The sequence below is a fragment of the Apium graveolens genome, chromosome 9 (assembly GCF_009905375.1).
Source record: "Apium graveolens cultivar Ventura chromosome 9, ASM990537v1, whole genome shotgun sequence".
Lineage (NCBI taxonomy): Eukaryota > Viridiplantae > Streptophyta > Magnoliopsida > Apiales > Apiaceae > Apium > Apium graveolens.
The window spans coordinates 6,605,677-6,623,680 of record NC_133655.1 but is presented as its reverse complement, the minus strand read 5'-3'; the positions used below and the strand labels follow the sequence as shown (position 1 = coordinate 6,623,680).

General features: G+C 32.2%; 1 protein-coding gene across 1 annotated transcript; it reads right to left on the bottom strand.

Annotated features, from left to right (window-relative positions):
• Positions 1-453: 453 nt before the first annotated feature.
• Positions 454-4,347, bottom strand: LOC141684244 (cysteine proteinase mucunain-like). Its single transcript, XM_074489114.1, has 5 exons — positions 3,778-4,347; positions 2,144-2,379; positions 1,884-2,024; positions 914-1,366; positions 454-800 (listed from the first exon to the last, which is right to left on the bottom strand). Exons 1-5 carry the CDS (start codon positions 4,247-4,249, stop codon positions 708-710), a joined length of 1,395 nt encoding a protein of 464 aa, XP_074345215.1. The 5' UTR covers positions 4,250-4,347; the 3' UTR covers positions 454-707.
• Positions 4,348-18,004: the final 13,657 nt, after the last annotated feature.

Sequence of the window (18,004 nt, the reverse complement as noted above, 5' to 3'; positions counted from 1 at the left end):
TCCGAGTCGGGGCGTTTTAGCACCGCCTAGCGCCTGGACGGCCGCCTAGACCGATTTAAGGGCTATTATGACTTCGCATTGAAGAAATACCAAAAACTCGGGATCTCTTCACCTGCTAGTCTGCAACTATAATTCTATTTAAGGGCTAAGATGAACTTCAACACATGAATTTCAAGTCACAAGTAAAATGTACATAAATCTTAGCTCCTGCTCTATCAAATTAACATACTATGATATGCTATGGAGCAGATGGTGGATTTACTTCTCCTAAAAATGCAACAATATAGAGTAAACAACTACTTCTATAATAGTGAGTGTAAACACTTGCAGAAGCCAAAAACGCTGCCTCTAATCGATCACACATAGACATTACTAGTATTAATCGACATCCCAGAAGGGAATAACAGTACACACCATTATGAGATTAGCAGCAAGTATCAGAGAACAAGAAACTCTAATAAAAGCTTGATTTGCAGGCAATCATAAATAAATAATATACAATACCAATTGTTTTTGTTTTTGGTCTTGGCCATTAGGAATAAAACCGAAATTCGACATAGATGTCTTACATGTTCAAGCAAATCCGAAGAAGGTATATACAGAATTTTAAAATGCCAGCTACTTCATGTTAAGTTAGAGCCTGCAATAGAATCAGCTGCTTCAACAACATCCTTCTGTCTCCCTGCTGCTAGTAAGCTGAACATCCCTCAGGCATCTAAAAACTTCCTGGCGACATTCATTAAACTGAGTCTTGCAGGACTACGCTTTAAAGCTTTTATGCCAATTGGACTGTTCTTGCTCTGTAGAAGATTTAATAAAAACAAAACATTAGCAGGCCTAACAAATTGGACAGGATAACGAAAACGAAACAATATAAGGTATATGATTAATAGCAAAAAAATTATCAACATACCAATCGGCATGTTTGGGCATTGATGTCACAAACAGGATACTCTTGCGGGCAGCAGCTTGAGTGATCATCGCAGCAGGTGGCTGCCTCAAGTGGGCAGCATCCCCAACCAAAGCAGTACTTACCATACTCATAAACACAGCAGCACGTTGTTGATGCAGGGCAACTGAAGTAATCATCACAAACTATTTGGGGCTTCACCGGGGAGGGAGGAGATGGGCCAGGTTTGGGAGGGTTCACACCAGTCTTTGTAGGATATGATGGCTGCATTGCTATTCCACATTTTCCTGTATTCGTACTTGCCACATTACGCTCTAACCTAATGTAACCATTCTCGCCCCAGTTGGGACCCCATGAATTCCTGACTATCCAATAATCTTTACCATCTTCTGTACCATATCCAACAGCCACAACACCATGGTCTAACTCTGTTCCACATAGTCCAGTGAAAACACCCTGAAGAAAGTAACATAAATGTTAAAAATGTAAATTAAATGTTTTAAATTAGTCAATTGTGACCAACTTATCAAGCAAAATAATTATGATTAAATGTTCTTAGATAATTTCACACATTGCAAATGGAAAGCAAGCCAGAAAATTCTTCTCCAATACAGATTCACACTAGGACAGTCATGTAGAGAGGATCAACAACTTAAAAAAAAACTGTGGAATATATAGATTATAGGTTTAAGATCCTCAACCAATATGACTTTTTCAACAAGTCATATAAGTAAGTAGAAGGGGATAACAAGAGTTCCACATTATAACAGGCTAAATAGAGATGTCAGATATGCAGCATTCATCCACCTAAATGTAGTGAACAAAATTGGACCCAAAAAAAACAAGTAAAAGAATATAACAGAGGTGAATTGAGGAATAGATTATTATACAATTTCAGTGCATTACACTCCTAATTCTCATTTATCATTTTCTGAAAATTAAAATACAGCCTTCAAAAATTAGAAACAATTACCGATTCGTAAAGTTGAAATGCCCTGCCTCCAGCTTCGATTGCGACACTGACTGGTTGATGTGCGACAGCCTTCTTCAGTGATTTTTCGTCATTTTGAGGAACATCTTCATAACCATTGATTGTCACAACCTTGGCATTTTTCTGGAAAATTAATAGACAACAAGTACATAAGTTGCCAAATACTGAACCATTGTTGAGAAACTAGTAACAAATCATCTTTACAACAAATTAATTTGTCTCATATTTAAATTAATTTATACCCGATTCTGATCACATTGGCCATCAACAGCTTTGTAAGGGTAATCATCCTCAGTATCAATGCCACCATTTTTAACAATGAACTCAAAGCCATAGTCCATCAAACCACCATTGCATCCCTGATTGAAACCTTTGTCACAATCCACCAACTCCTGCTCAGAGAGAGGGATCAACTCACCTGTTACAATCTGATTGATCCCTTCAACTGCAGCTACTGTTGAAAATGCCCAGCAACTACCTGCATGGTGGAAACCATAAAATAGATTAAATGACGATTTCAAGCAATTATTCATGTACAGCTTCCAAGTTCTTACGTCTTTTTTTTTGCTTATAAAATTCATATATTCCAATACAGAGTAAACAGATGTGAGGTTTCATAGGTTAAAAAACCAGGTGGCATGAGCAGGTTGCTAAAAGTACTAGGGAGACGGATTGATTGTCTAGTTTGACCAACCTGGGTGAGCAAAAAGTAGGCTAAAGCTCATTTTCTTGTGATGATCAGTTATTCATGTAAAGGCTACTCCATTTATTAACTTTTTAAGAAAGGGATGTTCAAGACGGGGGTTCTAATGATAACGAAGCTCTTAACATTCAATTTTAGCTACCAGATAACAGATTAGGTACATAATCAAGTTCCTCTGAGCAACATAACAATCAACCTAGACAAGGAGTGTGACTACCAGTGACCACGACTAGGCCTGGTCAAGTACTGAATACTAGACCTAGCAGATTTCAGTAACAAATTTCATCATCAAACTTACAGGCTATCAGAATAATAAAGTCAATTATAGGGTAAAATAAAGTCTATGCATAAAGGTACAGTTTTTACAATTTACTCACTTTTCATCAAAATACTTTTTTTTCCATCCTAAAGCCGAAAGTAAAATAAACTTCCAGCAACCATTTTATTTGTTTGTAGAATTATCAAGATTTTTAAGCCATCAACCTACCCAAGGTGTATTCTTCCCGAAAACCACAGTTGTTATTCAACTGCCGAACCACTTAACTTAAAGATTGAATCATCAACTTAGCAGATCTATATAAAACTATGAGTTTACGCGTATCAAATTGCCTCACCAGGTTAACAAAAAACCCAAGAAAGCACAAAGAAAAACAAACTTAATGACCAAAAATTACACTAAAAAAACAATCTTTACACTTTCACTTCAAGTTTTCACCATCATAATTTTCCAAAAAAACCAACATCATGTAAAAACAAAAAACAAAGTCAGCATCAGGTCACCAAGAAACAAACTTACAAACTCTTACAAAACCAAAACACATACAACAAGTCTCACTCCAGGAAGCAAACTCTAAAAGGGCCCCCCCAAATTACCAACATATTTTCAAACACATACACCAATCAAAATCATAGACCATGTCAAAACAAAACAAATCCCCCTTTGTCCCTACATACACATATCAAACATGTATACATCATACAGCAGAATCTTGATTAATAAATATCCCATTAACAATTAAACTCTTCAAATAATTTTTTTTCCGGTCCCAACATAACATACCTCAAAATCGATAAATCAAATAATCTCCATAAATAAATAAAATTTTCCGAGATATCAATAAACCAAATAATCTCGATAAATGAATAAAATTTTGCGGAAACAAATATACATACCACACTGGCCTTGATCCTTGACAGATGCAACAGCCCCTTTCTCCCTCCAATCAACAAACTCAGGCAAATCATCACCAACCCTAAACTCAAACCTATCACTCTTTAAACCCTTTTTATCTCTCACCATTTTTCCACCCAAAAACATGGATTTATACTCATCATTACTCAAATCAGCAAACTTATTCAACCCAAGTTTAAAACTTTGATTAAACCCATTATTATGGTCATCAATAAATTCAAGATTCTCCTTAAAAATCTCGAATCTTTTCTCTTTTTCACCAAGGGCATTGTAGTTTTTGTGGTGCTTGACTAGCCAAGATTCATAAAGAGACAAAAGCTCATCGTGGGTACGAGGAACAAGAGGGTTTTTGAAGTGGGTTTGGTCGTAGGTTATGATTGACATGTCTGAAGATAAAGAAAGAGTGAAAAACAAGGTAAAGAAGAGAAGGGTTAGATGAGTTTTAGCAGACATTGTGGATTGTTGTGTGTGTAAAAGATGATGAGTGGGGGTTTGTGATTTTATAGAGAAGAGAGATGTGTGTATTTACTTTTGGAATTCTTATCAGTGAAGGAGTTAATGGAAAGACCTGCGTACATTAGCAGTGATTTTGTTAGTTTCGTTTTTTTAAATGGGTCAATTTCGAGTTTCGTGTTTATAAACGAGTCACATTTGAATTAATAAATATAATGTATAAAGTATATATTATATACTTTTAATTTTATTTAATAATAAATTAAAAAGTTTTAATTTTGAGATTTTGGGTAATTTTTTTTGAAAGAAATACTTGCTCTAATTAATTGTATAATATTTTCTTGTGATATAGAATGTTTATGTGATTCTTTATGAAAAACTTTTATTTTAGGATTTTTTTGAAAAATATCCAAGTCTAAAAATATTTTTGCAAAAATGCTGTTATTTTTTTAAAAAATTGTAAAATTAATTTTTAATTTGCAAAAATACTACAAGCAATATTAAATCAATAAAAAAAATTTATTCAACTAGTTGCATACCTAGTTAATTTTGGTTGTTTCTATATTTTTATAAAAAAAAAGAAAATAATAAAATCATAAAAAAAATTAAAAAAAATTAATATTTTTGATAAATTCTCTTTATTTTATTTGTCACCGACCATATACATCTCGGACTTTGTACTTTGTAGTGCGCGTTTAACTTTACAATACTATCCTCGAATGCTAAGGAAACTTATAGGTTAAGAATTCTTACATCGCATAAATTATGCGGCATAATAGAGTTGAGAGAAGAAACCCTGTCATGCTGTCATACCTAAAATATTATAAAATATTTTTTTAATTTTAAATTACCAGCTCTGTTTTTATATATTTGTCGTTTGATTTTTCCGCACACATTTCCAAGTATTTTGACCGGATAGTAAAAAATAATTATTTTTAAAATTTTATTTTTCTGAATAAAAATACATAGACTTCTACTAAAATTTACAAATAGAATTTTTTAAAAATAATTATTTTAACTACACAGTTAAATCATTTTAAACTAAATACAGAAAAGTCAAACGACAAATATATAAAAACAGAGGGAGTGGTATACCAAGTTGTGTTTCGCAATGACCTCTTAAACATATTTTTAGATAAAATACATAAAAAACAATTAAAATAATATTATGAATTTTGAATTTTCGATTTCGTATTGGTCATTCTGAAATTCTGAATAACTAGACGTTTGACGCTATCAGAGATGATCCATCACTTGACACCGATCACTTCATGAATGGCAAACCAAATTTAATGTTTTAGCAGTGAGGAAATGATCTTCAAAAATCATTTTCCAGTATGGACTTAAAACGAGAAGAGGACGACGACTTTAAAAAAGTATCAATAAATTCTTTTACAATTTATTTTATTATTAGAACTCTTAATTTTGACCCAGTACTTCATAAAGCGTGCTTTGCAACGGCCTTATAATCAGAGACGGAGCTACATTGAACCCAAGATTAGCTAATAAATATTTAGTCTAAGTAATATTTGTGCTGTAAAATGCCATAAAAGTAGTTTTGGTCTAGTAAGGATGTAGGAAATTGGTTAGGAAGGTCGGGGTTCAATTCCCAAGATTAGCTAATTTCACATTTTGAATCACATTTTACCAAATGGAATTTTTTATCTACCAAAATATTGCTTGATTTTTTAATAGCTTGGCAATCCCTGAATTTTATTATTGACTCTTTCCCTGCTTATAATGTCTGATTTTAGCTTCCTACTCCCGATATTTCTCAATCTGATTGACTTTCGTGTTACCTATATGTTTATGACCATATTAAATAATAAGTATTAAATAGTAAATATTAAAACACATCTAAAAATAGAACAATAATCTTAAATTTCAGTGAAAGGTTCGTTAAAATGAACCATAACACTAATAAGTGCAAAAATAGTTTATATTAAATATCATAATTCCCTACATTTTGGTAGTTATAGTGCTTACAGTTCTAGAATTGATTATGTTTGGTATTTTGTGGTGTAGGTTGGTGAATTCAAGAAAATTGAGAAAAAATTCATGTTTTTAGTGATTTTGAAGTTCATACAATTTTAAGGCTAGCATAATTATGAAACGTGGGCACGGCTTGTCTCGGTGGATATTTTCAAGACTAGCATATTTATAAGGTGTGGGTCGCCTTATAGATTGTCAACAATTGGAAGAGTCCAACTATCATAAAACGACTCTTATTTCACTTGTATTGTCTATATTTGTCAAGAACCAGATTAGAAAAAGACATACGCTATTTTTGAGATCATCTAGATTTTCATGTCAAGAACATATCATATTCAAAGCCATGTGTGGCTAATTCTCTAAGTTCTAGTCATCGATAAATCAACATTTTGATGTAACAATTATGAGGTCTAATTAAAGTTTATTATCTTCACATCTCTTGGGTATTTATATATTCTCCGTACGTTCTTGGTATTATTATTGTGAATAATTGAGTAAAGTACATGTTATTTGATTGTTCATAGTAGTACACATCGATTTAGAATTGTTAACTTCGTAATTATTTTATTAATTCTAATACAAGTAACAACTAGCAACGTTGGTTCTGTACAAGTAATTAATTGTTGTTTTGAGAGTATATAATATAGTCTAAATAAATTCATCGTATGTGTTTGTTGGCTAGAATTGGTCTCCGTTCTAATTCTTAAAGCCGGTGGTGAATTAAATTTTATGATCGTATCTACGGTTGTTTACTAATAAGAGAAATTACCATTAGGTCGTACCTTGGTTATTGAGAAACTATGGAAAGACAGGAAGTTAGATCGTACCAACAACCATAACCAGTTTATTTGAGAAAGTGTGAAGTGTTCCTTGCATCAATGATCAGCTTGAATCATTATTGAGATAATTCCTTTGGCTGGATTGTTTTACATTCTTGCTCTCAACACTTTTTAGTTATTATTCTTGTTCTCATTAGTTTAATAAGAATTCAACCCCCCCCCATTTTAGTTTATAGGAGTAATCATTAACAATCTCTTGGGTTCGACCTTGCTCACTACTATACACAGTTATTTTGAGTAGGAATTATTTTAGTGGTTTGAACACCCATCAAACACAATACCCTTTGACTTGCAAGCTGAAACACAAATCATAAAGTACAAACATTAATACATTCACAACTTCAAGCACACCATACAATTCAAAATAATCATAAAAGGAGGAGTTTAATTCAGAAACAAAACTTACATATACACAAGTGCATACAAATATGTATGAAAAGATAGAAATAGGCGGTTCATCATTATTGCCGATTGATGTATATAAACTATTCTCCATAATAAACCTCACGTTCAATAATTTTATAATTCAATGTAAAGATTCATAAACATGATTTTATAATTATTTTTTGACTTGTTGTGCTAATTTAATTCTTTTTTTTTTAACTTGAAGACAAAGTTTATAAAAACATTAAAATTGAATTATTTTTTTATTTTCTCCCTATTAGTAAATCTTTGAAATATAAATTGAAGTATTTTTGAAGAGAAAGATTATGAAGAAGTAAATCTTTGAAAGGTAAATCGACATATGAAGTATTTTTTTGACTTGCAGAGAAAGTTTAGAAAGTAAGGAATCATTAAAAGTTAAATTGAAGTATTTTTTTATTTAAACAGAAAGTTTTAAAAAATATTCATTAACAATTTTTTATTTTTCTATATTATCATATTTTTGAAGGTAATTTGAAGATAATTTTTAAGAGAATAATAAATGGTTATTTCATTTTAAGAGAATAAGGTAATTAATATTACAAAAAAGAAAGTGGAGAAAGTTTAGAAAAATATGTTGAAAGAGAAAATTTTAGAGATCATTAAGATTGTCTGTTAATTTAAAAAGAAAGTGTGGAAATTTTACAAAAATATAAGGTTTTGACTTGAAAAGAAAATTTGGAAAAAATATTTAGTTAATAAGTTGATTTAGGAAAATATTGTGAAAAAAGTTTAGTAGGATATATTAAAATAAAATTTCGATAGAATATTAAGATGATAAGTAAATTTTAAGAAGAAAGTGTAGAAAGTTTAAAGGAATATAATGTTTTTTTTGAAAGGTAGAAGAATATAAGGTAATTGTACGTGTTAATAAATTTAAAATTAAAAATTGAGAAAATTCAAAAAATAAAATGAGGGGATCCAATAGCTCCACATGAACACCGTCTTCTTCTCCTCTATATGATTGTTTGACTAATTGCTCATTTTAATTTTGAAAAATTTTAGAGGTACCAAATTGGTACCTAAAATGGATCCCAAATATCATGTGTACGGGTATGATTCGCTACAAATCAAATAATAATAGCAGGCCTAAATTAATTAATAATCAATTAATCAGTTATCAAGTCGATAATATAACGTCATTTGAGACCAAATTTTGATACCAAGGTTGACAGGTTGACAATGCTCTTTAATTTATTACACATGTAATTTAAAGTGTTGATCATTGCACTTTAAATTTGGTGTATACAAATTAAATTAAAAAATATTTTGAAATAGTGAGAGGGTGTAATGGTTGTCTAAAATATAGATAATTATAAAGTAGTTTTGTTTCTACAACGTAGTCTCACATTTAATATGTTAATATTATTAGCCTATAATTCGTGCGATGTACAAAAAGGGTTTAAGTTGAGTCAAATAAATTTTTGTGCCGCTGCTGGGAGATTGAAATTTGCTTTTCTTTTATTTTATTATTATTGTACATATATATATATATATTTCTTTTTCATCTTTTCTCCACCTGTTTGTTATGTGTCAAGTATAGGTGGAATTTGAATAACTGACATGTCTGCAATTCTAACACTTCGTGACAATGTTGCGGTCTCGATTTCTGGTATTGAGCATTCTTGTATGGTTTATCCTAGCCCAGCTGAAGGGAGGAGTAGTACTTTTGAGCTCAAACAAAATCTTCTTTCGTGAGTGACAGTATTCCATGATCTTCCGACTGAAGAGCCAAATCAATAACTCTATAGGTTATGACTATTGTATGATACCTGATACAGCGGATTGTGAAATTTTGAAGATAAAAGCTTTTCTATTTTTTTTATGGAGCAGCTTTGTACTAGTTTGAAGATTTGCCTATGAGATTCATTACTTCTTTGGAAAAGCTAGCAAAAAAATATTTGGAGAAGTTTTATCCAGCATGTAGAGTAATGAACATGAGCAGTCAAATAGCTGAATTACAACAATCTGCAACTGAAACATATGTTGAGTACTATTCTATATTTTAGAAGTTGCAAAAGAGGCGTCCTCAACATATTTTCACCAAAGGGAGTTTTCTACACTTCTTCTACAAAGGTCTTCTTGAAGGTGAGAAGAGACTACTTAATTCTGCTGCTGGAGGTGCTTTTGTAGATTTGATTCATGATTCTGCTGAACAATTGATTGCTAACACAGCTTCTAATGAGTTATAATATGGGACTTGGCCAAGGTGGAATCAAATCAAAAGTTGACAAAAATTGAGCTGAACATAGAGAGATTGAGCGCACTACTTATGCATGAAAGAACACCACAACCTCAAATATGTGTTATTTGTGCAACTTCTGGCCAATTTGTTGACACGTGTCCACACTTGATTGCACCTTGTTATGGGCATGTCAATATCATCGAGTATGAGTATCAAGGTGAAAATCCATTTTTTGATTCCTATAATCCAAGGTAGGAAGGTCATCCTAATTTGAGGCAAGGTGGTCACTATTTAAATAAGTTTCGGTTACTGTGTATTTTTAAGAGTATCGTTCACATGAAATGACTAATATCAACATCAATTTCAAGTCTTTCATTTCTTACATTTCAGAATTGTGGAAAATAATCGGTGGTGTGTAATTATCAACTAAATAAACTAATAAAAAAATATATATAATATATTTGAGAGAAAATAATCCAAGAGTAAGGTTCTTCAATGGTTATCATGAATGTCTAATTTATGTTCTTATTTTGTTAAAATCAATCTTTCTAATGGTTAATAAAACCCTCCCCCGAGGTATATTATAGTTTCTACAACTATCCATTGAGCGTCATTCCCATGATCATGTAAAGTACAATTATAGATTATTGAAAGCCAAAGATTATCAGTTTCACAATTCTCATAACAATCTCCTGATCTAATACTTAAATTATATCTATCATATCATATAATAGTGTTAGATATATTTTTCATGTCATGTCTAATCTGATTTGTTTAGTTTCAGAATTTAATATCAGAACTTAACTGGAAATCGGAACTTACTGAAGACAGGAAGTTATCAGAACTTAAGCCATCAGGACTTACATCAGAACTTAAGTGCGGATACACTTCAGGGATGAAAAGCGGTTGATTTACAGGAAATGGTCTGGATTAAACAAAAGAATATATGCTTAGAGAGTTATACAGCTACAGGACTATAGTAGATAATCTCTGATTGATGTATTTTAGGAAACAGAACATATTATATCAATTAGGAGATATCTTGTAATTGTGTAGTATATAAACACAAATTAGGGTTTAAACTATAAGTGTTATCATTCATGAGAATATTATTCATTATAACCCTAGCAGCTCTTAGTGATATCATACATCACTGAGAGAGTAGATTAAACCTACGGTAACATAATTTGATATATTGAATAAACTTGTTTTCTGTTACATACTTGTGTTCATAATTAAATTGATTGTAGATACTATATTCAACCCCCTTCTATTGTATCATTGAGGCCTAACAAGTGGTACCAGAGCCAATCTGTTAAGCTTACAAACAGTTAAGATCCAAACAGACAATCAATTATGTCTGATCAAGCAAAAATAACAAACCCTCAAGAACCTGCAAAGGTTCAACCCATTCAAAACACCAGTAGATATGAAACCATCAGGGTTCCTATGCTCAGGGTGTCTGAGTACCCTGTATGGAGTGTGAAGATGGCCATGTTTCTGGAAACTACAGATCCAGAATATTTAGACATAATTTATGATGGTCCACACAAGCCCACAAAGCTTTCTGTTACAGTTGGGAATGAGCCACAGAAGATGATTTCTAAAGAAAAGAGAGAACTCACCACTGAAGACATCTCTTCACTAGGCAAGGATGCAAAAGTAAGACACTTGCTTCATAGTGCACTTGACAATGTCATGTCAAACAGGGTGATTGGATGCAAGACTGCAAAAGAAATCTGGGATTCATTGGAAGTGAGATGTCAAGGAACCAATGCTATCAAAAAGAACATGAAGACAATACTCACACAGGAGTATGAGCACTTTGACTCAAAATCTGATGAGTCACTAACTGATACATATGACAGATTCACAAAGTTGTTGAATGATCTGTCACTAGTGGATAAGGAGTAGGATCCATAATATTCAAATATGAAATTCCTACTAGCTCTTCTTGAAAAGTGGGATTTGAAAGCTACTACAATAAGAGACAACTATGAACTTATTGATATGTCTCTTGATGAAATCTATGGGATGCTCAAGACTCATGAACTTGAGATGGAGCAAAGAAAGAAGAGGCATGGAGGGAAGTCTAAGACAGTTGCTTTAAAGACAAAAGAAAAGCCAATTGTCTCTAGAAAGACAAAAGGAAAGGCTCTCATCATACAGGTCAGAGACCTACCTAGTCTCTTTATTCCCGAACAGGTAAATGGGATGGCAGTTAAAGCCGTCTGGTATTGATAGCCTGATCAGCTGTCTTCACATATCCGTACGTATCTGATTTGGATTTGTGATTCTCGTAACGGAATAAGTGAGTTATATAGTGGATTTGGAAATGAAAATGGCATACTAGAATTAAACTCTGGTATTTGTACACAGTACACTACTACATTTGTTTTGTTGAAAGCATGCTAGTTTTGAGTATCCAGTTATGAATGTTTTACATATTTTTCAAACGAGTTATAATCTATGTTCCTATCACTGTTTTATCATAAATTATTTTATTTGTTATTCATATAGTGGTACTGCTGAGCAAGCAATTACTTACCCTTGCAGAATGTTTTATACATGTATTGCAGATGCCTAAGAGATTCCTCCGCGGTAGTCAGGGCAAAGTTCCAGTGCCTTCCGTGCCAGGCTCCTCTGAGGTAGTTTTGTTGGACCAAAGATGGTCTATTGAGTTGCTGTATTAAGTTAGTAGTGTCAGGTTGGTTTGTGTAGGTTGGTGTTGTAATAGTTGTAACCTAAATCATACTTAAACCTGGAAAAGGTCTTGGTAAAGGGGTCGTGGTTATGTATAATTAGTAATTTGGATTATGTTAAGTTTATTATTATTGTTGTTGGTGACGTCAACTCCTGACCCCAGGGTTGAGGCCGTCACATTTATTCTACAGTAGACTTCATAATTCAAGACAGATTTTAAGCATTTTTCTTAGTTATGCCTTATTTCTCAGATATACTAAAGTTTATCAGACTTTAATCTTTATCTGATCATTAGAAAATACATACACTCTCACTCCATATGAATGATGAAAATTATTGTGGTGATTAAGTTGTTTCTGATAAACAGTTAAGTATCATTTGCATAATTTCTGAGGACAAGTTCTGATTATGTTCTGATGACTACACTCTGAAGAAACCAGTCAGTATTTGTGTGAAGAAAAACAGAAACAGTCATTCACCTTTTGAGTATAGAAACCATGTTCTGATGACCGTTAAATTCTGATAATAGTCAAGTTCAGATGCAAATCCTGATGCTTACGTGGCATTATTTATTTACTTGATTTTACTGTAACAGTTATATTTCACAGAAAAATAATTAGGTATCTTCAGTGGAACTCCTTCTTTCTCTACTCCTGGCAGATGATGCCAAAAAGGGGGAGAAGGTAGTTAAGTCCAAATGCTCACCAAGCCAAACACTGAAGAAAAAGGATGATCATGGAGATGACCACGGAAACTCTGAAAAGAGTAGAGGTCAAAGACAAGGGAAAAAGAAAAGTTGGGGAGACAGTCAAGAAACAGAAGATGAAGATTCCTCAAATTCTGATGGATCATGTGTGCAAGATTGTTCAAGTCTTTGATGATGCTGCTGCAGAAGATGAAACAGTTGAAACTCTAAAGAGAAAGAGGATGATAGAAGAATCTAAGACAACCTCTGACATAGCTCAAGTTGTTCAGAGTGAAGAAGTTCAGAACTTAATTAATCCTGAAGATATTTCAGAATAGCAAGCTACAAATGAAACTGCAAATTCTGACCAATTCATCAAGACATCAACCTCTGACACTGGTCAAGTTGACATAGACAGCTTAACATTAGAAGACAAGAAGAAGCTGCTATGGAACAATTCTATTCCAGTTCAACCTAAGACAAATCAGATGTTGAATCAACTTACAGCATTTGGGGTAAAAGCCAAGCAAGCTAGAGACACTTCTGGATTAGGTTCCGACAGAGAGAAATTCCGGACTGGGATAGAAGTTGATATTAAAGTTCCATTCACATTTACTGACAAACCATTTGAAGAGATTACACAGAAGCACCTTGACAAAGTATTTTCTGCTCAAATAGTGTTGGATACTCATGATGATTATGAAATAAAAGAGAAATTGATCTTATTTCTAATTGATGGTTGAACTTATAGATTATCTGAATCTGATGTGCTGAACAAATCTGTCAAAGAGCTCCAATATATTCATTATCTACTGGAGGTAAATTCTAATGTTACCTGAAAATGGTCAGAATATATTCTGAAGACAATAAGAGATTTACTCAGAATTTATGGTGAAAGAATGATAGTGTATACTCCAATGATGACTGAGGATGATGGAAGAGAAATTCCTTTGAGGAAGAATTCTGCTAAGGTAGAAGTAATTCTGATAGGAAGATGCTTATGCTACAATGAAGATTCTACACATCCAAGGGTAATCAGACTGGGATATGGACTTGAAAGAACTCCAATTTCTGCACTCAGAGCTGGCATATATCAGATTGGTGATACTGAAGATGAAGAACTGCAGCAAGTCAAAGCTCAGTTACTTGAAGTTAAAAGAAATACAGAAATCAAGCTGGTATCAGACTTTGTAAGGAATCATTATGAATTCAGGTTGATTCAGTAAATTTGGTAAAAGCTGTATGGACTGTAAGTTGTATTTAGTTGTGCATATAAACTCTCATTGCATTTGTACTTAAATGTTTTTGACATCATCAAATCTATAAACTTGTATATTTTTTTAATTTATAAGTTGGGGGAGATTGTTAGATATATTTGTGATGTAATGTCTAATCTGATTTGTTTAATTTCAGAACTTAATATCAGAACGTAACTGGAAATCAGAACTTATTGAAGACAGGAAGTTATCAGAACTTAAGCCATCAGCACTTACATCAGAACTTGAGTGCAGATACACTTCAGGGATAAAAAGCGGTTGATTTACAGGAGAGGATCTGGGTTAAACAAAAGAAGATATGCTTGAAAAGTTATACATCTAAAGGACTATAATAGATAATCTCTGATTGATGTATTTTAGGAAACTAAACATATCATATCAATTAGGAGATATCTTGTAACTGTGTAGTATATAAACATATATTAGGATTTACACTATAAGTGTTATCATTCATGAGAATATTATTCATTGTAACCCTAGCCGCTCTTAGTGATATCATACATCACTGAGAGTAGATTAAGCCTACTGTAACAGAGTTTGATATATTGAATAAACTTATTTTCTGTTACATACTTGTGTTCATAATCGAATTGATTGTAGATACTATATTCAACTCCCTTCTATAATATCATTGAGGCCTAACAAATAGAATTACAACTTCTCCCAATTTATTATAATTCCTATGGATACAATCAAAGGTTCGCGATCCCCTTAATTGTGTTAAGCCCCCGATGATAAATTAACAGTCACAAAAAAATCACGATATAATTAAACAAACACAATAAGCCAAATAATACTACCCAACTCGTGGATAAAGAGATTAGTTACTCACATTATAATAAATTAAACATGTATCAATACCATAAAATATGAGTTAAGAAATGATGTAAAAAGAATAAAGCTTTGAAGTTTCTTTGAAATATGGATGAATCCATTCACTCCTTCTTTCAATCTCCATCTCAAACTACTTATTTCTCTTCTCTCTCAATAATACAATTATCTCTATTATATTTTATAATATGTTATTGTTGTCTCTATACAATCTATAAAATATAATACAATAAAGAGATTTAATGCTTTTTCAGAATAAATTAGATTCTGCTGTAAAATTTGTAGGCTCTCTTTCAGGCCTGATTCTGGGCTGCTTTAGTTGGATTCTTGATGTTGGACCACTTCTAAACCATAGATAATTGTGTTAGGTTCGCATGCACTATAAGATTTCCCAATTATAATGTTTATAAATCGAGTTAGGCCACAAACTATGTTATATGTGCATGCAACCCACGAAATCTGAATTTTCTTATAATTCAAATCCAAATAAGCTCAATTCCATCTAAATTTAGGAATTCTTAATTTTCTGTATTAAAATAATAAACTTTAATAATAATATTAAATTAATAATTATTTAATATTATAAATATGAGAATAAAATTCTTTAAAATATGTATAAATATATATTCTATCATTTATCTCCACAGTTAGAATTTTGGACGTTCTTGTGCAAATTAATATAATAAACTACTAACTAATACCACTTTCGTAAGGTGATCACGGTTGCATTTGGCATATCCAACAAGCACCTTAAATCCTAAGATAGCCCTAGTGGACGAGTAAGGTCTCGTGAGGGCCTATAGTGAATGTACCCATAAAATCCATCTAGGTCATGTAATATGCAACTACATGAATGCACCTAAATGATTGACAATACAAAAGATCTCAAATATTACAGTTTGTGCCAATTCAAATATAACCATCAGCTCATGCACCAAGTTTAGACAGATCAAGCACACACACAATATCACCATATAGTTAACACACGTATAAAGTGTGCGTGTGTGCTTAGCTTGACAAAATGCTCTCTAATGCATCAAGAACAAAGAGACACAAATTTCAATATGACAAGACATACGAGTTAATAGCTCCCAAGTTGAGTATTAGAATAGATCTTAAATACTTTATGCCATCACTCAGGGTTAACAAAGGATTTATATGCCTTCTTTACTAATATAATACTACAAACTATATGTACATATAATTTTTTTACTGCTCAGTCTAAGGTTGGGTGGCTCCTCGGTATAAGTGAGTTACGACCGCCATAAGACATCACAAGCTTGGTCTAAGGTTGGGTGGCTCCTCAGTGTAAGTGAGTTACGACGACCATAAGACTTTTCCAACCATATTATACATGCATAGATATTAGGTGGTTTATTTAATTGTGCAATGATCGAGATCCCTAAATATTTATGCGCTAATACCCATGTAGCGAGTGTTGGGTCAATAATCCGAACCATAAAGTGCTTTAGGTTACTAGGCACAAAGTCCCCTCAGACTTAATTACTCGAGTATTAATGAACTCAACCTAGTCAAACATACCATAATTTTTTAAGGTGTACTTTATTGCTACTATTCATACATCTACTTTTTTTTCTTTTTTCATTTTTATAAAGATGTATACACCCCACTGTTTTCCTCAAACTTAAGCGTTTACGTAAATTTTTTCAAACTTAAGGTTTCGGTTGTTGTGTATTTTTATGTGTATAATTTGCAGGGAAGGACAAATATTAACACCATTTTCAAGTCTTTTATTTTTACAGTTTAGAAGTGTGGAGAATAATTTATCGTGTGTGGTTATTAACTAATCAAACTAATAAACAATTAGAAATTGTATAATATATTTGAGAAAAAACAATCCAAGAGTAAGGGTTCTTCAATGGCTATCACGAATGTCTAATTTGTGTTCTTGTTTTATTAAAAACAATCCTTCTAATGTATATAAAACCATCTCCCAAGGTAGATTATAGTGCCTCCAACTATCCATTTAACGACACTCCCATGGTCATTCAAAGTACAATTATAGACTATTAAAAGCCAAATATTATCAGTTTCACAATTCTCATATCAATCTCCCAATCTACTACTTAAATTGTATCTATCGTACCCTCGATTCATTATAATTCCTATAGATAGAATCAAAGTTTCGTGACTCCTTTATTTGTATTAAGCCCTCAGTGACAAATTAACAATCATAAGGAAATTAAAATATAACTAAAAAAATACAACAAACAGAAGAATATTACCCAACTCTTGGATAATGAGATTAGTAACTCATGATATAATAAATTAAACATGTATTAATACCACAAAACATCACTTAAGAATTGACGTACAAAGAATACATCTTTAAAGTTCCTTTGAAATATGGATGAGTCCCTTTACTCCTTCTTCCAATCTCCCTTTCAAGCTGCTTATTTCTCTTCTCTCACAATAATCCAGTTATCTCTATTCTATTTTGTAATATGTTATGGTTGTCTTTATATAATCTATAAAACCTACTATAATAAAAAGTTTTAATGCTTTTCCCAGGATAATTTAGATTCTCATATAAAATTTATAGGCTATCTTTCACGCCTAATTCTGGGCTGCTCCAGTTGGATTCTTGATATTTGATAACTTCTAACCGTAGATAACTCTGTTAGCTTCGCATGGGCTATAATATTGCCCAATTTTGATGTTTAGAACTCGAGTTCGGGCCCAAATTATGTTGTATGTGCATGCTATCCACGAAATCCGAATTTGCTTATAATTCAATTCCAAATAAGCCTTGTTCCATCTAAATTTAGGAATTATTTATTTCCAGTAGTAAAATAATAA

Bases quoted from the DNA above. Each gene is read 5' to 3' on its own strand.
- LOC141684244 (XM_074489114.1), bottom strand. From the start codon at position 4,249: ATGTCTGCTAAAACTCATCTAACCCTTCTCTTCTTTACCTTGTTTTTC. The intron at 2,380-3,777 runs GTATGTATATTT...TCCACCATGCAG, and splicing joins CAAGGATCAAGGCCAGTGTG to GTAGTTGCTGGGCATTTTCA. The intron at 2,025-2,143 runs GTATAAATTAAT...TTAATTTTCCAG, and splicing joins GCCAATGTGATCAGAATCGG to AAAAATGCCAAGGTTGTGAC.